The sequence below is a fragment of the Rana temporaria genome, chromosome 8 (assembly GCF_905171775.1).
Source record: "Rana temporaria chromosome 8, aRanTem1.1, whole genome shotgun sequence".
Classification (NCBI taxonomy): domain Eukaryota; kingdom Metazoa; phylum Chordata; class Amphibia; order Anura; family Ranidae; genus Rana; species Rana temporaria.
Window position 1 is genome coordinate 64,512,902 of NC_053496.1, and position 24,928 is coordinate 64,537,829.

The 24,928-nt window shown below is 43.0% G+C and overlaps 1 protein-coding gene across 3 annotated transcripts in view; it reads left to right on the plus strand.

The window, feature by feature from the left end:
• The first annotated feature begins 4,640 nt into the window (after window positions 1–4,640).
• Window positions 4,641–24,928, plus strand: part of BTRC (beta-transducin repeat containing E3 ubiquitin protein ligase) — a 280,494-nt gene continuing 260,206 nt past the window's right edge. Inside the window, exon 1 of one of the 3 annotated variants that reach the window (XM_040361921.1) lies at window positions 4,641–4,750. In XM_040361921.1, the coding sequence (XP_040217855.1) occupies window positions 4,733–4,750 (18 nt within the window). In that variant the 5' untranslated portion in view covers window positions 4,641–4,732. The remainder of the gene's footprint in view (window positions 4,751–24,928) is intronic. The other 2 variants (XM_040361922.1, XM_040361923.1) reach the window with 2 other exon arrangements.

Below are 24,928 nucleotides of genomic sequence, written 5' to 3' on the forward strand. Positions count from 1 at the left end.
TAAATGTGTGCCTCAATCTCACACGTAAACATAGGAACCAAAATCAACAATGATTTTGTCACTTCTGGTTTCATATCCACCATTTCCTGGCTGGTACAGCCAAGGTACACATCTAACCAAGCTAAATTGTGCTTGGTTAGATGCTGTGAAGGGCATGGGAGACATTGGGGTCTTTTTGACCCCTGATGTCTCCCTATAGAGTACCTGTCACCTGCCCAATGCTATCACATGGGGGGTTATCAACCCTTTGTGATACCAATCAAGTAAAAACAAATAAACAATTTTTTTTTTAAAAAGATATATAATAAAATATATTAAAAATAAAATTGCTGTAACCCTCTTTGCCCCACACACATGCACAAGCGCAAACACATGCCCAGGGTGAACATCCATATGTAAACACCAGTCACACCATACAACTTGCAAAAGTGCTCACAGTCAATGCTTAACTTATGAGCTGTAAAGACTTTTGAAGCATCACCTTTGGAGATTTTTGGGATATCACGGGTGCACACAATTTTAGAACTTGCTTGGTAATTCTTTACTTAACGCAACCTTATCTTTTATATTTTACCCAAAAATTGGCATTTTGTTGTTTGCACTAAAATTCTTTATATTTAATTTTTTCCTGAAAATATGCATTTAATAAACTATTGCGCAAATATCATGTGACATAAAAAATGTGCACCATGTTTTTATTCTACAGGGCCCCTGCTTTCAGAAATTATATAATGTTTTGGGGGTTTAAGTATTTTTATTGCCAAAAATGAAGACAGGTCTCACCAAATGTCCTTTTACACGGGCGATCGGATCGGATAGAAAGTGGGGTCTCCATCCTTCTGGATTTCATGGACAGAATTAGATCAGATATTGGCAGATGTCCTCGGACATGTCACCGCTGACATCTGCCACTCCATAGTAGTGAATTGAGCATCCGCCTGAAAAACTGAAAGGGCTAGGCTGGGTTCACACTACTACACTACTTTCATCCTACTTTGCTCTGCTACATTGGTCCTACATTTATCCTACATTGGTCCTACATCCATCCTACTTTCATGAACAGGATACTACTTTGGTCCGACTTCAATGATATTCAATGGGCCTGAAGTAGGATCAATGTAGGACCAAAAGTAGTACAGGGAGCATTTTCAAAGTCGGACCGACTTGTGTAGGACGCTACAAGATGCTCTCATAGGGAAACATTGAACACAGAGCAAAGTAGGATGAAAGTAGTGTAGTAGTGTGAACCCAGCCTGAGGAGGTTCTTCATTGGCACCTAATTTGGAACTCCTGATTCTAATTTCATGGATTTGAAGTTTAGGTAGCATGTACTTGCTTTTTGAATGTGACACATCTACATTTTTGTTAATTTAGATTATGAGAAGGAATACACCAGTTTTATCTTCCACTTGTTCAAGTACATTACCTTTATCTGTAGGCACTGTTTGAATGAAGTGCTAATGTTTTCCTGTTCAAAATTTTACAAAGTTGATCATTTCTTTGGGGTGTGCTTACTTTTTTACATGACTATATGCAAATTTTGCTGACAAGAAAGAGTAAAGACCTGAAGGTAAATGTTAATTTTGTATAGCAGATCTTCAAGTGAATGGCTCATTAACTAGGTCTTTAAACCTTAATGCATTCTCTGCATTAAGGTAAAAAAAAAAACTTCAAAAACTAGTTTCCTTCTACCCTACTACCTACCTAAGACCCCTCTCACACTGGAGCGGCTTGCAGGCGCTATTGCGCTAAAAATAGCACCTGCAAACTGACCCTAAACAGCCGCTGCTGTCTCTCCAGTGTGAAAGCCAGATGTATACCGCTCCTTCATCGCTCCTGCCCATTGAAATCAATGGGACACCGCGGCTATACCGCCGGCAATGCGGGGGGGTAACACCTCCCCGATATCGGCCGAATAGCGCCGCAAAATTAGTGGTAAAGCACTGCTAAAAATAGCGGCGCTTTACCGCCACCGCACCTCCCGCCCCAGTGTGAAAGGGGCCTTGCATGAGTATTCTATCTATCAATTTTTTGGGTAAACAATTTGGGGCAGATCCACAAAGAGAGTACGCCGGCGTATCTACTGATACGCCGGCGTACTTTCAAATTTCCCGCGTCGTATCTTTGTTTTGAATCCTCAAAACAAGATACGATGGCATCTGGGTTAGATCCGACAGGCGTACGCCTTCGGATCTTAGATGCAATTCTTCGGCGTCCGCTGGGTGGCGTTCCCGTCGTAATCCGCGTCGAGTATGCAAATTAGCTATTTCCGACGATCCACGAACGTACGAGCGGCCGTCGCATTCTTTTACGTCGTCTCTAGTCGGCTTTTTCCGGCGTATAGTTAAAGCTGCTATATGGTGGCGTACTCAATGTTAAGTATGGCCGTCGTTCCCGCGTATAATTTTGAAAATTTTATTTTGTTTGCGTAAGTCGTCCGTGAATTGGGCTGGACGTAATTTACGTCCACGTCAAAACAATGACATCCTTGCAACGTCATTTAGCGCAATGCACTGCGGGAAATTTAGGGACGGCGCATGCGCAGTTCATTCGGAGTGGGGACGTGCTTCATTTAAATGAAACACGCCCCCTACCCGCCGCATTTGAATTCCGCGCCCCTAACGCCGCGAGAGATACACTACGCCACCGTAACTTACGGCGCAAATTCGTTGTGGATTTAAAACAAAGCCAAGTAAGTTACGGCGGCGTAGCGTATCTTAGATACGCTGCGCCGGTGCAGATCTTTGTGGATCTGCCCCTTTGTATACATTCTCTAGGTTGTATTGTCTGACATCTTCCTAAACATGCTTTGTACCCATAGGTATGCGCAGCCTATTGCCCTCTTGCCCTATTGCCTAGGGCAGTGGATGGTGTCAGTTTTTTATTTTTATTTATTTTATTTTTTTACAAATGTTTTTAGGAACCCCGTTGGGGGCATCGAGGAAATATCATCAGGGTGAATCTGAGCCGCATGGGGTGATTAGAGTGTGCCCAGGCATACCCGGCACACCCCTGTGCATGCCTGTGTTTTGAACCCCAGTGAAGTCATCTATGTGCATACCTCTCAGCTTTCAGACGTGACAAAGAGGAGCATCTTTTGTGCACAAAAATATGTAGGTAAAGTATACACCTTTGCTATGCCCTAAGTTATGCAGACCATGAAGAATTTATATGCAAAAAAATCATTGGTTAAACCCACAATTGCTTTTTTCTATCACTATTCATTTATACTAGGTTTTCAAAATAATAAATGCATTAATATAGACACTGGATGAAAGGTTTAGTGTATGTTTGATAGTTTAAGGCATTAAAACCTTCCTACCTGCATACGTTGTGCATTGATCATGTACCGTATTAATCGTGGTATAACACGCTCCCGCGTATACCGCGCACCCCTAAAGTTGCTCCCAATCCTGTGGAAAAAAAGGTTTTTTTGTACTTACAGTTTTGGTGTCTTGTGTGGCGTCCATCGGCGGGTCCGGTGTTCGTCTGCGGCTTCGGGTGTCCTCTTCGTCGGGTCTGGCGTCCTTCTGCGGCTTCGGGTGTCCTCTTCGTCGGGTCTGGCGTCCTTCTGCGGCTTCGGGTGTCCTCTTCGTCGGGTACGGCATCCTTCTGCGGCTTCGGGTGTCCTCTTCGTCGGGTCTGGCGTCCTTCTGCGGCGTCCTCCCCGCTCGTTTCCCGTGCCGAGTTTGAATACTGCGCCGACATATACAGAGCGCAGTACACTCGTGTATTGTCAGCAATGCTCGGCAACTCTCGCGCTGACGTCCTGTACGTCCAGGACGTGAGCGTGGAAGGAGCCGAGACTGCCCGACTATACCCGAGTGTACTGCGCTCGGTATATGTCGGCGCAGTATTCAAAACTCGGCGCGGGTATCGGCATATACCGCGCACCCACGATTTTGCCCTGATTTTCAGGGCAAAAAAGTGCTCGGTATACGCCGATAAATACGGTAGTTCCATGGCATCATTTGTTGCCCTGTACAATTATGGGGCCTCTTACGCAGCTTCAGCCATAGCCCCCCGGGGGGGGGGGGCATGAATCGAGAAGCGGGGGGATGCCACGAATTGAGAAGCTGAGAAGCGGGGGGATGCCACGAATTGAGAAATTGAGAAGCGGGGGGTGCTGCCACTGCGAATTGAATCGGGGAGCTTTGGGTGCTGACGAAAAAAAAATATATAAAAAAAAATTTAAAACATTTTTTTTTATAGGGGGGTTGCCATCCGGGGCCCTGGGGACCTCTGTGCCCTTTAATAAAAGCAAAAAAATAAATAATAATATATATATATATATATATATATATATATATATATATATGAAATAAGATAAAAAAGGGGGGGTTGCCATCCGTGGACCTCCAGACCATATATATAAAAATTACACACAGCCTATAGAACTGTAATTATTATACAGCATTTATATAGCGCCAGCAGTGACTATTTACAATATAAAGGGAGACTGAACAATTACAATACAGTTCAATGCAGAAGGGATAGGGGAGCCCTGCTCCTGAGGAAAATCTTCACATTTTGTCTCCCTCTATTCTGCACCATGCTGTGTCATTATAGTACACTCTGCTATTCACAATGACATGTCATCCTCCCGCCGGCTCCGACTTCTCAGGAGGTTTGAGCCTGCCGGGCCGCCGTAGACGTCTCGGTTAAGGGTGGCACGTGACTATGACGTCATGTGACGAGGAAGTGGCTGTGTGATCCAGGGTGTTCTGGGGTGATGGCATCATACAAAAAGGTAATGGGGTGGATCGGATAGCGGGGGGTGATGGGGGGGACAGGGAGTGGGAGGAGTAGGGATCGGGGCTTCATCTGATCTCCGATGGTCCCCATCCTGGCTGTCTCTGCCTTTCAGCCTGCGGCCTCCAGGTGCTGGGGGACTACAAGTGACAGCATGACCTGCCGGGGGCTGCTGTGTTTATAATGGGGTGACATGACCAGTCTGTGCTCACCATGATCAGATCTTGTATATGTCTGCCTGTATAGAGTCTCTATATACTGTACATGGGGGGGGGGGGGGAGACACTGACAGCTCTCATCTACAACTCCTCCCATCTTTACATCTCACCAGAAAGAAAATGTATATTTATATGTGTATACCTGTGACTGCATGTATGTGGATAATAATATATAATGTGTGTGTGTATATTTTTTTTTAATGTGTGTGTGTGTGTATATAATATATATATATGTGTGTGTGTGTATTCACACACTCTCTTCTTTTGTCAATGGAAATCTAGCTATGGTCCTCCTGATTGCATGTATATAAATGTTTGTTAATACTTTGGCCCCCGGCCACACCTGAGTGTAATGGAATACTGTTTCCGAAATGTTCCAAACCACGCTTGGGTGCCATTCGTTCTCAATGGCACCAAAAATGCGCCAAAGTCTGCCCAAAAAAAGGGTAGAGGATCCACTTTGGTGTGTTTTTTTTTCAAGCGTAGGGCAGCACATTTACGCTTGCCTACACGGTCGCATTAAAAATGCACTTAAATGAAAATTACGTATCGCTAAGGCGCGAATGGGGCCCTATGAATTGAAGGATGTGACCTTCTGGGCTCCTTTTAGATTTCAAGTGATTGTAAACGATCCCCTTGTAAAATAATAAGCCAATCAGAAAAATAAAGAGGAACTGCAGTCTGCTCCCATAATTTGTAATAAAAACATCTTTGCCATTCTGAAGCTTCCCTCCAACCACTTTGCATATTATTTTATATATACTGTAGTCAAGTCTGGCTGCAACCATTTTAACTGTGGGCAGCTGAAGCTGCCGCCTGTTCACTTCCTGGATTTACACAGACACACAGCTCTGCAGCTCTCATTGGCCCTCTTATGACTCCCCCCTACCCTTCCTGGCAATCTCTCTCTCTCTCTCTCTCTCTCTCTCTCTCTCTCTCTCTCTCTCTCTCTCTCTCTCTCTCTCTCTCTCTCTCTCTCTCTCTCTCTCTCTCTCTCGAGAGAGAGAGAGAGAGAGAGAGAGAGAGAGAGATATGCATGATGTCATAAGCCCAGGCTGTTTACAGGCAAGAAACGGGCTGTATAAGGTATTTACTGACAGAAAAAAAAAACGGTTTTAATGTCCAAAGTTAAAACAACAAAGGCATAGTATTTAATAAATGACAGCAGTTCTGCTTTAGATTGGAAATAAAAGGCGAAGCATTTTTGTATCTATATTTAAAAAAAAAAAAAAAAAAAATTAAATGTATGAAAAAAGAAAATTATAAAAAGTTCATGTTTTCATACCACGCAATTGTCATTCATTTGTGGCAGCGCTTACTAAGCCCAGTAATATAAAAATAGCTGACCCGCCCCCCCCCCCCCCCCTGTGTACCAGGGTTACATGATAAACTGCACAGTTTCTCCAGTGCTCAGGTAGGAGGAGATTTCCCCTGCAGCCTGTATACATGCCCACATGTGTGATATCAATATTATGTGACCCGGCTATCTCTGAGAACACATATCTGTTCTCTCCAGCATAAAAGACACAACTGAGCATGTGCAGGTTGGCTATTGCCGGTGTTGGCTGACCTTCCCCAGATAGACCTTGCAGGAGGGGGAGGAGCTATGCATAGGGGATACAACGGCCTTTTTTACACAATGCAGAGGATTAACCCCTTAGGTTCCACAGTGAGTATAACAAGCTCGGTTTACTGCAAATACACACTGATTTTACTGTTGTGGGTTTAGTAACACTTTAAAGCTGAAAATTTGGCCTGGGCAGGAAGGGGGTCTAAGTGCCCAGTAAGCAAGTGGTTAATCCTTTGCTGCTAGGTTTTTTCAGCTAAGCAAACTTTCCTGCCTGCATGCTTAACCACTTAAGGACCGGACCAATATGCTGCTAAATGACCCAAGGGGTTTTTACAATTCGGCACTGCGTCGCTTTAACAGACAATTGTGCGACGTGGCTCCCAAACAAAATTAGCGTCCTTTTTTCCCCACAAATCGAGCTTTCTTTTGGTGGTATTTGATCACCTCTGCGGTTTTTATTTTTTGCGCTATAAACAAAAATAGAGCGTCAATTTTGAAAAAAATTCAATATTTTTTACTTTTTGCTATAATAAATATCCCCCAAAAATATATATAAAAAAAATGTTTTTTCCTCAGTTTAGGCCGATACGTATTCTTCTACATATTTTTGGTAAAAAAAATCGCAATACGCGTTTATCGATTGGCTTGCGCCAAATTTATAGCGTTTACACAATAGGGGATATTTTTATTGCATTTTTATTAATTTTTTATTTTTTTTTACTACTAATGGCGGCGATCAGCGTTTTTTTTTTTTGTGACTGCGACATTATGGCGGACACTTCGGACAATTTTGACACATTTTTGGGACCATTGTCATTTTCACAGCCAAAAATGCATTTAAATTGCATTGCTTATTGTGAAAATGACAGTTGCAGTTTGGGAGTTAACCACAGGAGGCGCTGTAGGAGTTAGGGTTCACCTAGTGCGTGTTTACAACTGTAGGGGGGTGTGGCTGTAGGACTTACGTCATCGATCGAGTCTCCCTATAAAAGGGATCAATCGATCGATGCGCCACCACAGTGAAGCACGGGGAAGCCGTGTTTACACACGGCTCTCCCCGTTCTTCAGCTCTGGGGAGCGATCGCGACGGGGCGGCTATAAACGAATAGCCGTGCCGTCGTCCCTGATCGCTCCCCGCGGGAATCCGACCGCCGCATGTAGGGGGGGGGGTTATGGTCCCGATCGGACCCCCGACCCACGCCAATGTGCCTGTATGTGCCATTCTGCCGACGTACATATACATGCGGCGGTCTGGAAGTGGTTAAAGGAGTTGTAAATAAATAAAAAATTATGCTGAAATGACTGTTTACAGGGTATAGAGACATAATAGTTAACGGATTCCTTTTAAAAACTATTAAAAATAGATAACAATCAATCATATAATGTACCTCTAGTTTAGTTTTTTGCATGTTGTTTCCTGCCTCTCTGCTGTACAGAGCCACAGAGCCAATACAGGGCAGTGATGGTTTGGAAAACGAAACTGATTGGTGCTGAGGGGTTTTAGACACACAGTAATCACACCTCCTTGATTAGTGACCACAGAGAGAAAGCTCCCAGTACTGTGGTCATCAGGAAACAGACAACCAGGAAGTGTGGAGATCAGAGAAGAATTACAGCAACTTGAGAGCAAAAACGAACAATGAGGACATGAAAACAGCACTGCATTAAGGTAAAGGAAGCTATTAAGATAAAAAAAAAAATTCCTTTACAAACACTTTATGCCAGGGGTCTCAAACTCAAATTACCTGAGGGCCACAAGACAAGTTTTCATATGCCATGGGGGGCCGCATGCAAACTTTCAAACTTCAAAAACAACAGTACTGGTGTCAGCGAGCGCATTATTACCACCTGCACTGGTGTAAGTCAGGGTTTGACAAATTTGCTTGGAATCTAGGAGCCAGAAAACGCACCCCGTCCCGACGAGCTTGCGTGCAGAAGCGAACACATAGGCGAGCAGCGCCCGCATATGTAAACGGTGTTCAAACCACACATGTGAGGTATCGCCGCGATTGGTAGAGCGAGAGCAATAATTCTAGCACTAGACCTCCTCTGTAACTTAAAACATGCAACCTGTAGATTTTTTTAAACGTCGCCTATGAAGATTTTAAAGGGTAAAAAAGTTTGTCGGCATTCCACAAGCGGGCGCAATTTTGAAGCGTGACATGTTGGGTATGAATTTACTCGGCGTAACATTATCTTTCACAATATAAAAAAAATGGGGATAACTTTACTGTTGTCTTATTTTTTAATTAAAAAAAGTGTAATTTTTTCCCAAAAAAGTGCGCTTGTAAGACCGCTGCGCAAATACGGCGTAACAGAAAGTATTGCAACGATCGCCATTTTATTCTCTAGGGTGTTAGGATAAAAAATATATATAATGTTTGGGGGTTCTAATTAGAGGGAAGAAGATGGCAGTGAAAATAGTGGAAAATGACATTAGAATTGCTGTTTAACTTGTAATGCTTAACTTGTAATACCAACGTCCACCACCAGATGACGCCAGCTCACATCTGGTGGTAATAACTTGTAATACCAACGGCTCACCACCAAATAGCGCCAGCTCACAAAAACAAAAATAAAAATAAAACATTTTTTTTTTTGCTCCCCCCACTTCTGCCCTGCCTGCGGGCCATTTATAACTGGTCCGCGGGCCGCAAATGGCCCGCGGGCCGGTACTTTGAGACCACTGCTTTAAGCCATGGGTCTTCAAACTACGGCCCTCCAGTTGTTCAGGAACTACAATTCCCATCATGCCTAGTCATGTCTGTGAATGTCAGTGTGTTACAATGCCTCATGGGTTGTGTAGTTCTGCTTTAAGCTAGGGTTAGATGATTTCCAGGAAGTAAATGCTACATGAATCGTCTGCCCTTACTCAAGATGGCTACAGACAGAAATGCTAGGGGCGGTGCTTTTCAAAGTGATTTCTCCGATTTTTTTTTTTTTTTTTTTTTTTTTTTTTTTTTTTTTTTTCTTGAGTAAGTGCTTAGAAGAAAAAAAATGAGTGGCGCTGGTTTTAAATGATATGTCAGTCTATGTAGTGCTAATGAAATATATGCATAAACCAAAATATAGTGATAAATGGTGAATATGTACAATCATAAACAAAATGTAGTACTTCATGAATCTATAATCCTAAATGTGCTGAATCAATATATCACTGAAATTGTGACCATATCCATCAATGTGCAAAAATATCAATACAATTCATCAAAATAAGGTGCAAATGCAAAAAAAGTATGTGCTAGAAATATGTGCAAAAAAAAAAGTTCCACCAGTAAATAACAAAGTCCATTAGTGATCCGAGGAACAATAAATGCGAGGAAAAAACACTCAATCTTCTTGGAAGGTGTTTGTGCAATAACGCTAATCCGTGCCACCCAGTGCCAATCCTTCACCATCCACACCAAACTGACTCACCAGGAAAGGCTGATCAGATAATCAGTAAATGCACTTTAAAGTCGGTACTCCAGAGGTTAATTTCTGATCTATAATCTGTTCAGCCATTTTTTTTCCTGGTGAGTCAGTCTGGTGTGGATGGTGAAGGATTGGCACTGGGTGGCATGGATTAACTTTATTGCACAAACACCTTCCAAGAAGATTGACTAGTGTTTTTTCTGGCACTTATTGTTCCTCGGATCACGAGTGGACTTTTTTTATTTTTTTTGCACATATTTCTAGCACTGTATATTTCTTACACAAACTTTTTCATTTGCACTTTATTTTGAGGAATTGTATTGATATTTTTGCACATTGGTGAATTGCATTGATATTGTCACAATTTCAGTGATATATTGATTCAGCACATTTAGGGTTAGGCCCCGTAAACACAAGAGGATCTATCCGCTGGAATTTATCCGCGGATCGGTTTCAGCGGATAGATCCGCTGGTGTGTACGACCCAGCGGATATTTATCCGCGGATATTTTTCGGGCCGATGGATTTAGCATGCTAAGAAATCTATCCGCTGGAATCCAGTCCAGCGGATTGATCCGGTGGTCTGTACAGACTCACCGGATCAATCCGTCCGATTCCCTCCCTCGCATGCTTCGTAATGATTCGACGCATGCGTGAAAGTCCTTATATTTCAGCGTCGCGCACGTCGCCGCGTCATCATCACGGCGACGGCGCGACACGTCACCGTGGAGGGAATTCCGCGCGGATTTTGATCTGATGGTTAGTACAACCATCAGATCAAAATCCGCCGTTTCCGCGGATAAATCCTCTCGTGTGTACAAGGCCTTATAGATTTATGAATTACTATATTTTGTTTATTTGTGTGCGCATTCACCAGTTATCACTATATTTTGGTTTATGCATATATTTCGTTAGCCCTATGTAGACTGACATATCATTTGAGACCAGCGCCACACTCATTTTTTGAGAAAAGAAAGAAAGAGGGCGCACCGAACTTATAAGGTTAACAAGTGATCTCTAAATGACAGCAATTGATCTGAAGATGAACGACTCCAGATGGTACCAGAGGAATAAACAGGCAACACTACCGGCTGACGCGTTTCGAAGGAACACCTTCTTCTTCAGAGCCCAGCCAGGGATCAATTGCTGTCATTTGGAGATCACTTGTTATCGCAAATGTTTTCATTTGTTTGTAAATAGGTGTGTTTTATTAAAAAATAAATAAATAAAACTAAGGATAATGCACAAAGTTGGTACGTGCCCTTTTTTTCTTTTCTCTTGTGATCGCTAGGATACCCCTCTTCTTGAGGGCAGCAAGGCCTGTGACACCGTCCCTCCAAATCCTAGTCTACCCGGTACCCACTTGTGCGCAGGAGTGTTTGTCTTTCTGCTACCACACTCGTTTTTTGGCCTGAGACACACTCACTTGCCTCTCTTTTCCACTAATATCCTAGGCACTGTATATTCCCTTGTCTATAATTTCTTCAGTAAGTGCTGCAGTGTCTCTAAACACTGTATAAACTGCATGTAGCTTCAGCTACAAACCTGTAATATTGCTTTTGGCATTGCTCAAAGTGGAGGTGAAAGTATATCTCTGTGTCCCAGAGCATTGGGGGCAAGATTATCCTGATACCAATCCAGAGGGCTAGTAAATGAAAAGAGAGTAGGATTGCCGCTACTCCCGACCAGCCCAGGTGAATAAACTGTAAGGACCCCATGACTAAGCCCTGGTGGTTGGGGCGAAATGCATCAGAGTGTGTGGTGGGGTGGAGACATGTAGGCCGAGGACACTCTTTATTGTTTGTTCACCTGGTCGGGAGTAGCCACGAGCCTTTCCTCCTTTACATTTAGCTACAAACAGTGCTGGGTTTCGGCTGTAAGACAGACTTTGCATCTTGCACCCGGAAAGATGCGGTGCTCAGCCATTCATAGGCAGCTTTGTATTCTGTGAATAAATACAAAGCTTCCTCTGGCTATGTCGGAGTTATTCAACATTTCCCCTGGTGAAGTGGTACTGTGTGACTTTGAAAGGTTGGACTTGATGGGATGTGATCACTTCTCAGACAGAATCTGGAGCAGCTGTACATAGTAACCAATCAGCTTCATCTTGTTCATTTAGGGATTAACTCCACTTTTTGTTTTGCAAAAAAAACATTCCCCTCTGGGTGATTTATGTACATTAAAAGGATTTTAATGAACTTTGTTTCAGATTCCTACCTTTTTATTATTCTGAAGAAATCCATGTGTGTTTGTCTGTGTCCATGTTAAAAGTGGATCTAATGGAAATGGGTTTTATTATTATCAGCTGCTGCACCTGCAGGACTCTAATGAGGAAAACTGTAGGGTCTGTATTCCTATTGGGAGTATCTCACCAAAAATAGAATTTTTGTTCCAGGCGATGACGGAAATCTGACTTATATCAGTGTAGACTTCTGGTAAAATCAGTGAGCCAATGGAGTTACCCTTTAAGCATTAAAAAAATGAAAACTACAGGGAGTGCAGAATTATTAGGCAAGTTGTATTTTTGAGGATTAATTTTATTATTGAACAACAACCATGTTCTCAATGAACCCAAAAAACTCATTAATATCAAAGCTGAATATTTTTGGAAGTAGTTTTTAGTTTGTTTTTAGTTTTAGCTATTTTCGGGGGATATCTGTGTGTGCAGGTGACTACTATTACTGTGCATAATTATTAGGCAACTTAACAAAAAAAAAATATATACCCATTTCAATTATTTATTTTTACCAGTGAAACCAATATAACATCTCAACATTCACAAATATACATTTCTGACATTCAAAAACAAAAAAAAATCAGTGACCAATATAGCCACCTTTCTTTGCAAGGACACTCAAAAGCCTGCCATCCATGGATTCTGTCAGTGTTTTGATCTGTTCACCATCAACATTGCGTGCAGCAGCAACCGCAGCCTCCCAGACACTGTTCAGAGAGGTGTACTGTTTTCCCTCCTTGTAAATCCCACATTTGATGATGGACCACAGGTTCTCAATGGGGTTCAGATCAGGTGAACAAGGAGGCCATGTCATTAGTTTTTCTTCTTTTATACCCTTTCTTGCCAGCCACGCTGTGGAGTACTTGGACGCGTGTGATGGAGCATTGTCCTGCATGAAAATCATGTTTTTCTTGAAGGATGCAGACTTCTTCCTGTACCACTGCTTGAAGAAGGTGTCTTCCAGAAACTGGCAGTAGGACTGGGAGTTGAGCTTGACTCCATCCTCAACCCGAAAAGGCCCCACAAGCTCATCTTTGATACCAGCCCAAACCAGTACTCCACCACCACCTTGCTGGCGTCTGAGTCGGACTGGAGCTCTCTGCCCTTTACCAATCCAGCCACGGGCCCATCCATCTGGCCCATCAAGACTCACTCTCATTTCATCAGTCCATAAAACCTTAGAAAAATCAGTCTTGAGATATTTCTTGGCCCAGTCTTGACGTTTCAGCTTGTGTGTCTTGTTCAGTGGTGGTCGTCTTTCAGCCTTTCTTACCTTGGCCATGTCTCTGAGTATTGCACACCTTGTGCTTTTGGGCACTCCAGTGATGTTGCAGCTCTGAAATATGGCCAAACTGGTGGCACGTGGCATCTTGGCAGCTGCACGCTTGACTTTTCTCAGTTCATGGGCAGTTATTTTGCGCCTTGGTTTTTCCACACGCTTCTTGCGACCCTGTTGACTATTTTGAATGAAACGCTTGATTGTTCGATGATCACGCTTCAGAAGCTTTGCAATTTTAAGAGTGCTGCATCCCTCTGCAAGATATCTCACTATTTTTGACTTTTCTGAGCCTGTCAAGTCCTTCTTTTGACCCATTTTGCCAAAGGAAAGGAAGTTGACTAATAATTATGCACACCTGATATAGGGTGTTGATGTCATTAGACCACACCCCTTCTCATTACAGAGATGTACATCACCTAATATGCTTAATTGGTAGTAGGCTTTCGAGCCTATACAGCTTGGAGTAAGACAACATGCATAAAGAGGATGATGTGGTCAAAATACTCATTTGCCTAATAATTCTGCACTCCCTGTAGAAGCTAATTGGTTGCCTATGCCCAGTCTTCATCAATTCTCTTTTTCCACAAATTAGACTTTTAAATGGATCCATGATCTACTGGTGACATATATTTCCATGTGGGTCAAAGAGGAGAAACTTTGGCACCGAAAATCCAGGATGCACGTGGCCAAAAAACAAAAATGACATTTCTTTTCCTTTTTAAAACTGTAATTTTTGATTTTTCGGTACCAAAATTTCTCCTCTTTGACTCACATGGAAATATATGTCACCAGTAGATCATGGATCCAGTATAATTTGTGGAAAAAGAGAATTTATGAAGACTGGGCATAGGCAACCAATTGGCTTTTAATTTTCATTTTTTAAAGGGTAACTCAATTTTTGTGGGGAAAAAAATTGCAAATGGAAAAAAATATATATATTTAATTAGGGTTGTTCCGATACCACTTTTTTAAGACCGAGTACAAGTGTCGATACTGATTACCGATACTTTTTTAATGTCATGTGACAGTGACGCATTGATACCTGTTGTCTCAGTTTAGAAGTCATTTGATAAAAGATACCAGCCAGTCTGCAGCCCTAATAGCAGGACAGAGAAAAAGGAAGTAATATTGCGGTCCAACACCTAGCATGACAAATGTTTTACTGGTTGGAGTTCTTAGAATACAAAGAGGTTTGAAAACATTGTACTTGGCAGCACTCATCTAATGCCCCATCTGCACACTAGCAAGGGAAATGTGTGATGAATGAAGTGCACTTGTTAGCATACTTCATACAAGCAGTTGTGCTCTACTGTAATTAGGGTTGTCCCGATACCGATACTAGTATCGGTATCGGGACCGATTCCGAGTATTTGCGGGAGTACTCGTACTCACGCAAATATCCCCGATACCGAAATAGAATACAGCGACCGCCGCCGCCGACGCATGCCGCCGACACTTGGTTAATACGGGCGGGGAACATTACAGCATTCATTTGAATAGCTGTAGTCTTTCCCGCCGCGCCGCGTATAGACACTCCCCCTTACTGTCCAATCCCGAGCAAGAGGGAGTGTCTATACGCAGCGCGGCGCAAATCATTACAGCTATTCAAATGAAAGCTGTGATGTTCCCCCGCGCGTATTAACCAGTCGGCGGCAGCGGGACATGGCTGGTTATGGGGGACATGGCTGGTTATGGGGGACATGGCTGGTTATGGGGGACATGGCTGGTTATGGGGGACATGGCTGGTTATGGGGGACATGGCTGGTTATGGGGGACATGGCTGGTTATGGGAGACATGGCTGGTTATGGGAGACATGGCTGGATATGGGGGGGGGACATGGCTGGATATGGGGGGGGGACATGGCTGGATATGGGGGGGGGACATGGCTGGATATGGGGGGGGGGACATGGCTGGATATGGGGGGGGGACATGGCTGGATATGGGGGACATGGCTGGATATGGGGGGGGACATGGCTGGATATGGGGGGGGCATGGCTGCATATATGGGGGGGACATGGCTGCATTTGTGGGGGGACATGGCTGCATTTGGGGACACATTTAAAAAAAAGTATCGGTATTTGGTATCGGCGAGTATTTGAAAAAAAGTATCGGTACTCGTACTCGGTCCTAAAAAAGTGGTATCGGGAGAACCCTAACTGTAAAGTAATAATCAAAAAACTTAGCGTGTGAGAGAACATGGACTGATTCAGGACGGTTACAGTACATATTGTTAAACTAAACTACATGAATAAGGCGATTGCCTGATGTGATACCTGGGAGAGAGGCAGCGTGTAATGCCTGTGTCCGTGTATAATGCTCAGACGGCAGCCATCCTGTGATAGGAGAACGCAGTTTCTCAGCAGTGAGTTAGTGTTCCGCCTATTATGGACATTCTCTCATCCTCGTCCATGGGATGAGGATGAGAGGGTATCCTTGATAGGCAGAACACTGACTCACTTGCTGGGAGTGTTCCCCTATCACAGACGAGGAGGAGGCGCGGCTTTTATACACTGGATGGCTGCCGTCTGAGCATTATACACGGACACAGGCATTACACGCTGCCTCTCTCTCCCAGGTATCGGATCAGGCATCGGGAGGATTTGCGCGAGTACAAGTACTCGCAAAAAAGCTCTGTATCGGTACCAATACTAGTATCGGGACAACCCTATATTTAATATCATGAATTTAAATGAATATGCATTTATTGTTGTCCATTGTTGGCACTTTTTTTTAGCACAAGAAAAGCTCAAGAAAAAAATGCATCTTTTTAAATTCTATGTATGGCTTTACACTGGTCCGTTGCGCTTCCCTTGTGGTGTTAAAAACCCTTTTTGCTGCATTTTTGGTTGGTTAACCACTTTACAACCGCCCTATAGCAAAAGTACGTCTACAGGGCGGTTGCTTAACTCTGGGAGGCCGTTAATTAACGTCCTCCCAGAGAATCGTTCCTGTGCGTGCAAACGGGTACCCGTCGCAACACAGATCTCGGTAAACGGCCAATGACAGCGGCCGTTTACCACGTGATCGCTTCGTCTAATGACGGAGCGATTACAAATGTAAACAAACAGACAGCAGGGTCATTGCAAGTTCATCACTCTCCTCTCCTCACACTGATCCAGCAGGAGAGGAGAGTGATTTGTGACCCAAACAGTGAGTTTTTTTTCTATTGAGCAGTGCCCAGCAGTGCCACCAAACCAACACCTGTGCCCATCAGTGTCACACCTGTGCCCATCAGTGCTTATCTGCGCCACATCAGTTGCCGCCTGTGCCCACCAGTGCTGCCTGTGCGCTAATCAGTGCCACTACAGCCTGTGCACACCAGTGCCGCCTGTGCCCACCCGTGCCACGTCAGTGCCATCTGTGCCCACCAGTGCCACCTGTGTGCTAATCAGAGCCACACCAGTGCCATCAAAATTATTTTTTTTTACAAAATTTACGTTCTTTTTTTTATTTATAGCAAAAAAAATAAAAACCGCAGAGGTGATCAAATACCGCCAAAAGAAAGCTCTATTTGTGTGAAAAAAAGGACGAAAATTTCATATGGATACAGTGTTGTATGACTTAATGAGTTATTGTCAATCAAAATGTGAGCGCACCGAAAGCTGAAAATTGGTCTGGTTATTAAGGGTGTTTAAGTGGCTAAAAAAAAAAAAAAAAAATGCACCTCCCCGTTTAAATGCATTGAAAAGCAAGAACGCATCAATAACACACCCGTGTTACCTTTTTGAGTCACATGACCTATGAAAAACTCACCAAAAGCACAGTAAAATTGCAGTGAAATCGAGTGCGTTATTGGCACAGATACAGTAACACCGTTTTCAGCCGATATGTTTCGGCCCATCTCTACTTATCAGTCCAGGGATCCAGTGCTGCCCTCACCCGGGCCGGTTCTTCACTGATCTTCGGGTCCCTGGTGCCAGCAGGTTAACTATGGGAAGCTGGCTGTGACTCCAGAGCCAGCCTCCCACTATGCGCTGCACCCTTTGAATGGTCCCACAGCCTTCTGGGACTTGTAATGTGTCCCAGAAGGTTGTCAGAGGAGGCCAACTTCAGCTCGGATTGTGTGGGAGCAGGTACCTGCCAAAACTAGGTACCTCCATCATATATATAAATAAAATGTGGTAGAGGAGAAGGGGAGAGGAGGAAGAGCAGGACTTCCCTTTTTGGGTGAAGTTCTGCTTTAACCTCATACTCTGGCTTTCACCCAGGAAGACGTGTGATGGGAATCTATTCATGTACAGCTTTATGTCGCGTACAGACGTTCGTTTTTTGTGATAAAAAAAAAAAAGAAGTTTTGAATCATGAAATAAAACAACGTTTTTTAAACTTCATTTTCAAAAACGACGTTGCCTACACACCATCGGTTTTTAAAATGCTCTAGCAAAGCGTGGTTACGTTCAGCACGTACGACAGCACTCTTTTCCATTGAAGCTAGCTTCATAACTTGCTTCTGAGCATGCACGGGTTTAAAAACGTTGTTTTGAAACGTTGTTTTGCCCACACACTATCATTTTCATTGACACAAAAAACGACATTTTGAAAAACGACACAATTTTTTTTTGTCGTTTTTCAGAAGACATAAAACAACGTTTTCCCTACACAGGGTCATTTTAAATGACGTTTTCAAAAACGTCGTTTTTTTTAATCACAAAAAACGACCGTCTGTACGCGGCATTAGAGTGTCTCCACTGAGATCATCAGCCATGATCAGTCCAGCCAGGAATTTGTGTTCTCTGATTTTCTATGAAAAGCGATGGCTGATCTGAAAAGCCTTGACCTTTATTTTGGATTATTAGTCTCTGAGTGTATGAAATACAAGCCAGAGCATAGCCTAGAGTCAGAAGAAATATTGATCTGCAGTGTAAGAAGCTTTTCACCAGATCCCATTGTGTACACAGAGATCCTTTACAGAAAAATACCAAAGCTGCTTTTGCTGATTTCCACCTAAAATGTTTATTTGCTGGTCGATACGTCAGACTTCAATATTTTCTTGCCAGCTCAGGACTAGTATAGAGGTCAGAAGTTGTGATGTCACTGGCTTCACACTCGTTCTAGGCTAGTGATGTGCAGGATAATAAAGCCAGAGGACCAACATGACAGCCAGGCAGCTAGTCATTTCACAAGATGATCAGCAATGGCAGCCAACCTGTTTTATGATGGGTCTCCTTGAACTGATTGATACAGGTCTCGACAAACCCCAGGTCGCCATGGCGACCAGAAGTTTTGTGCTGGTACCAGGGGTGCCGCCAAAATTCACCCCACACATGTTCCCCTCTTTGTATCTCAGGCTCTGCTTGCCCATCTGCAGGCCCAGACCGGCATAGTGGGTGCCGTTAGGTAGAGGGGAGGGAGGAGAGGGGACATACATCCGCTCTCTTCCCCTCCTCGTTTTTGACCCAGAAATGACATCACTTCCGTGTCCCCAATCGCAGTTTCCCCATTCACAGTGCCATGTGCATTGCATTACATTCACTGGAGCACAGGGGAGATGTGCAGGGTCTTTTTAAACCCTTGGTATCTCATTAACCGCTTTCCGACTGCCTCATGTAGATATACGTCGGCAGAATGGCACGGGCAGGCAAAGCAATGTACAGGTAAGTTGCTTTGAATCTACAGCCTAGTGGGCACGTGCGCCCACCGTGGTCTCCGTGACCATGCCTGCGGGACCCACGGACTTGACTTGATGTCCGTGGGTGCCTTGTTTACAAAGGCATCCCCCCCCCCCCCCCCGTTATGCCTCTCCGTGACCCCATGGTGGGACACTGGTGGTTACTAAACTTTTGCATACAACTGTATGTATGTCTTCACACTGGTCCCTTGCGCTTTCGTTGTGGTGTTAAAAAAAATCTTGATTGCTGCATTTTCGGTCAGTTTAAAAAAAAAAAAATGCACCGAAAAAAGAGCAATAACGCACCCGTGTTACCTTTTTGATTAATATGACCCACAGACTGTAAGCACTGCAACATTTTGTGTGCGTTTTCGGCGCCATTATCTGAACTTTATTCTCTATCAGAAAAATGCAGAAGCCACATTTTTTTTTGGCCCGAAATTTTGGTGCATGTCTAAGATTTAACTTGTGGTTCTCTTGCACTTTGGTGGTGTTGTAGTTGGTCATGTATGTTAGGGAATCGGTCTGAGAATATTGAGCGATGGGCCCACTATCCACCTCCTGTATATCCTAGATTATTCTGAGAATTTGGAGAGATGGGCCCACTATTCACTATGCACAGTTAAAGCGGAGTTCCGGCCACAATTTCACTTTTTAAATATAAATACCCCTGTAATACACAAGCTTAATGTATTCTAGTAAAGTTAGTCTGTAAACTAAGGTCCGTTTTGTTAGGTTGTTACAGCATTTAGACACTTTATAAAATAGAAATTGACTGGGTCATCTTAAGTGTGGGCATCATGAAGCCAGACTGTATGACTTCCTGGATTTCAGCCTTGCAAATCTCGCACATGCTTAGTGCTGTACAAGCAGTGTCAGATCAGGTTTCAGCACCTGTGCTGTCCAAGTCACAGACTCCTGGAAAGTTACACCCACTACATTCCCAGGAGTCTGTGCGGTGTAGGTTAGGAAGCATTAAGCACCTAGGTGCAGGAAGTGGGAAGATTAGCTATTCTGCCTAGCAACAACACTTTGAAGGCATTTAAAAAAAAAAAATTGTTTCGTAAAGGACTAATGACATTTTTTTTAAAACTACTGATGTAATGTTATATTTATGGGTGGAACTACACTTTAATTGTTAAAAAAATAGTGATCTCGATTCAACCCCCCCTGGCGATCTCCAATGCAGAGTTTGCTGATTCTTTCATATGACAAGCGAAGAGACTTTATCTGTTCACTCAGCTGTCCGGGCAGTCTACCAAGTTCTTAACAGGAAACATTGTAACTAATGCTTATATCAAAGGGATAAACTTCTGAAAAAATCTGGCTAGTCTGCCAAGTTTGTAACAACATGAAACATTGTAACTAACTTCCTTCTTAGAGCAAACATCTGTGTGTAAATGTCGGAAGTTTAACCACTTAAGTGGACGTCCACCCTAAAAATTTAAAAAAATAGCTAAAAAAAATAAAAAAAATAAATGATACTTACCAGAAATTTCTGTTACTAGGCAGATCGTCCTAATCCGCCTCTTCCTCCTCCACTGTGAGGTTCTGTGTTCTCCTCCTCGATGTTTTTGCTAGAAAATTACTTGGAACCCCCAAACATTATATATATATTTTAGCAGAGACCCTAGGGAATAAAATGGCAATTGCTGCAAAATTTTTAGTCACACCGTATTTGCCCAGCGGTCTTTCAAATGCAATTTTTTTGGGGGAAAAATACACTTCAATTAATAATAAAAAAAAAAACGAAACCGTAAAGTTAGCCCAATTTTTGATGTTACGCCGCGAGAATCGTGAGAAAATCGTGATCTTTCTTCTAAGCTAGGGATCCTCAAACTACAGCCCTCCAGCTGTTGTAGAACTACACATCCCATGAGGCATTGTAACACACTGACATTCACAGACATGACTAGGCATGATGGGAATTGTAGTTCCTGAGCAACTGGAGGGCCATAGTTTAAAGACCCCTGTTCTAAGCAAAAATATTGTGATTCTCATTTTAGCCAGAATCGTGCAGCTCTACTATCCACCTCTGTATATCTAGATTAGTCTGAAATCAGGAAATCAAAGTCAGGAGGTAGAAGAATGCGATCATCTACATCATTTTTCCAGATTAACTTTTTTAATTACAAAGTGAAGTCTTTGTTTTATACTGTAATCACTTGTGTAAAAGCCTCTTTTATTATCAATGTTATTGTCTTTTAACTTTGAGCATTTTTTTTTTCTGTAAGGATCCTCTTCTGAGCACCTATAACACTGAGATTTAATTAAGAAACAGTGTATATAAAGTGTACACTGTACTGGGCAAACAGGAAATGATTTCCTTGTATTTACTTTTCTACGTACTTTGAGATATGACCTTGGAAGGAAGCCAATGATATAACATTCTGTGCAAGGACGATCGTCCCCATCCACAGAATGTGCAGTGTGGATGACCATTGTGCCATTGACCTTTTTAGGGCACATTTACATGAGCTTCTCCCGGTAAAGGGACGGCTTTGCCTGGCATTTTGGCCACAACACAAGGGTTTGGGGGAAAAAATCTATACAATTCTGTTGGTTATCCCTATGAAATGTTAGCCCCCCCCCCCCCTTTCAAGACCAGTCCGTTTTTTTGGCGATATGGCACTGCATTATTTTCCCTGATAATTGCACGGTTGTGCGATGCTGTACCCAAATACAATTTTTGTCTTTTTTTTTAACACAAAGCTATATTTTGGTGGTATTTGATCACCTCTGTGTTTTTTGCACTATAAACAAAAAAAACTGACCATTTTGAAATGTATGTATTTTTACTTTGCTATAAAACTCATCCAAATAAAAAAAAAAAAAATACAATTTCTTGGAAAAAAATCCCAATAAGCCTAAATTGATTGGTTTGCACAAAAGTTTTAGCATCTACAAACTATGGGATATTATTATTTATAATTGGAATCCGCATCCAATTCACAATAGTGTGAATCCAGCTAGGGCTGCAACTAACAATTATTTTCATAATCGATTAATCGGCCGATTTTTTTTTTTTTTTTGATTAATCGGATAAAATCATTAAAACGTAATGTGGAATTTTTTTGTTTATTTAACAGTAATAATGAAAAAACTGAGAGTTGTACTCAAACGGCAGATTAAAAAACGTTTAACATTAACATTACACAACTTTGCAGCAGTACTATTCCACCGGGGAACAACAATGATGGGACACTATTCCTCCCAGAAACACCAATGCTGGGGCACTATTCCTCCCAGAAACACCAATGCTGGGGCACTATTCCTCCCGGGAACACCAAATGCTGGGGCACTATTCCTCCCGGGAACACCAAATGCTGGGGCACTATTCCTCCCGGGAACACCAAATGCTGGGGCACTATTCCTCCCGGGAACACCAAATGCTGGGGCACTATTCCTCCCGGGAACACCAAATGCTGGGGCACTATTCCTCCCGGGAACACCAAATGCTGGGGCACTATTCCTCCCGGGAACACCAAATGCTGGGGCACTATTCCTCCCGGGAACACCAAATGCTGGGGCACTATTCCTCCCGAGAACACCAAATGCTGGGGCACTATTCCTCCCGTGAACACCAAATGCTGGGGCACTATTCCTCCCGGGAACACCAAATGCTGGGGCACTATTCCTCCCGGGAACACCAAATGCTGGGGCACTATTCCTCCCGGGAACACCAAATGCTGGGGCACTATTCCTCCCGGGAACACCAAATGCTGGGGCACTATTCCTCCCGGGAACACCAAATGCTGGGGCACTATTCCTCCCGGGAACACCAATGCTGGGGCACTATTCCTCCCGGGAACACCAATGCTGGGGCACTATTCCCCTCCCAGGAACACCAATGGGGCACTATTCCCTCCCCCACCCAGGAACACAAATGGGGCACTATTCCCCCCCCCCCCTTGGAAAACCAATGATGGGGCACTACTATTCCACCCACCCCCCGGAAAACACTAATGATGGGAGTTAGGAGGATGGGGAATTGTTATAGGAATGCTTGTACTGTTAATGTGCGAGTGCCGATTTGGGCGTTTTTGAACGTTTGTATTCTCATAGAAACGAATAAAAAACTCTCGATTCAAGCGTCTAGCACGACAACAAGCGTTTCTACGGGCGTTTTGTCGCTTTACTCTGTTCTGTGAAATAGAATATTCACCCAGGATAAAAAAAATCTACAAACATAGCAACAAATGATAAGAGATGATCATTATTCCAATTGGCTAAAATAAAAAACGACGAAGTTCAAAAACGTTGGACAACGCTGTATGCAAACACGCGCGACAAAACGATGGAAAACACGCTTAAACGATACGCTCAGGTGTGAATGGGCCCTAAAGGTATATTAGAAGAGGAGAGTTTGCAGACTGAAAAAACAAACAAAACATCAAAAGCGCATTCAAGAGAGGAGCTAAAGAACAGAATAAATGCTAAACGTGTCTAAACGCTAGATGCATTTGATGATGAATGCATTCCAGTTGTCTCATGAATAAATGAATATTCTGGCCAATGGAATTCATTAATGCTCAAAAGCTTGGCGTGCCTAAACACACTGCGTGCAGTACATGGCATTCAGTGCATTTCTTAAGCGGCTTTTCTCCTGCCAGGAGTTCTGGGGTTCAGAGGGGCAAAGCAAATGCCCTGTGTGCATGAGGTCTAATGCCACTGACTCATTCAATATAATAAACGGTAGTCTGTACCTTTTTTATTGCGCCTAATAACCAAGGGAGATTCCAGAAAGGGGTTAACTATAGGCTGCATGCGGTATAAGTACCAAATAATGCGATGTCTGTGCAGTGTGAATTTAGCCATACAGTTTCTATAGCTGAAATCGCATCGCATTCAGATCAAAATGGTGCAGGACCCTTTTTTTTTTTTTTGTCCCCACTGGAATCGTATTGCATTTGTGTTCGAACCCATGTGATTCGATTCCGCACTGCATTCTGTGAACTGATTTGGGGGCGGACTATGGCCAGTGGAGTGGAAATTTTTCTGCCATCAGTGGGAGTAAACAATAAATTTGGTATTGGGTGGAGGAACAGTGTCATTGTACCCCATTGTTGGTGTCAATGGGAGAAATGGTGTGCCATTGTTGGCATCAATGGGAGAAGTGGTGTGCCATTGTTGGCATCAATGGGAAAAGTGGTACCCCATTGATGATGTCAGATAACATAATAGTGTCTCGTATTAGTGGAAGGAATAGTACCCCAAGGGCCACATAAAGTCAAGCAAAGGGGCCTCATCCAGCCCCTGGGTCGCAGTTTGGAGACCGCTGTTATAGATCATACGGCCAATACTTTTACGTTGTTGGTAGACATTCAGTTTTAGTACTATTTCTAGACTTTTTTTTTTTATTTTTTGTGATTTTTTTAATAAAAATGTATTAAAGTTTATAACCGCATTAAAGCCAAAGGCGCAAAGAACATAATGCAGTCTCTTGGTAGGTGCACGTCTCATTATTGGTGATAACAGGCAAGCGTCTTATGTTTACTGCAAGTGTCAGGACAACTGTCACCAGAACACGACTTTGGGAATGCAAGTAGCACACTGCATGGTTTCTAACCCATTTCTTGTTGGAATTTGATTTTTGAGGAAGACAGCTGCACCCCATTTCCTTGGTGCGGAATTAAGTTCCAGCATTCCTAAAAATGAATGAGCCTAACTTGATTTCAATATTCTATCTTGGTTAAAAAAAAAAAGAAAAAAATTGACTGACCCTATTTTGTGGTGTTTGTATACTGTCTAAATTATTTTATTTTGTTTGTCTTCTTTGTTGTTGTTGTGATACACAAGTCATTGCACAATTCTGTGTGATAACTTGCATCCCGTAAATGCACCACAACAC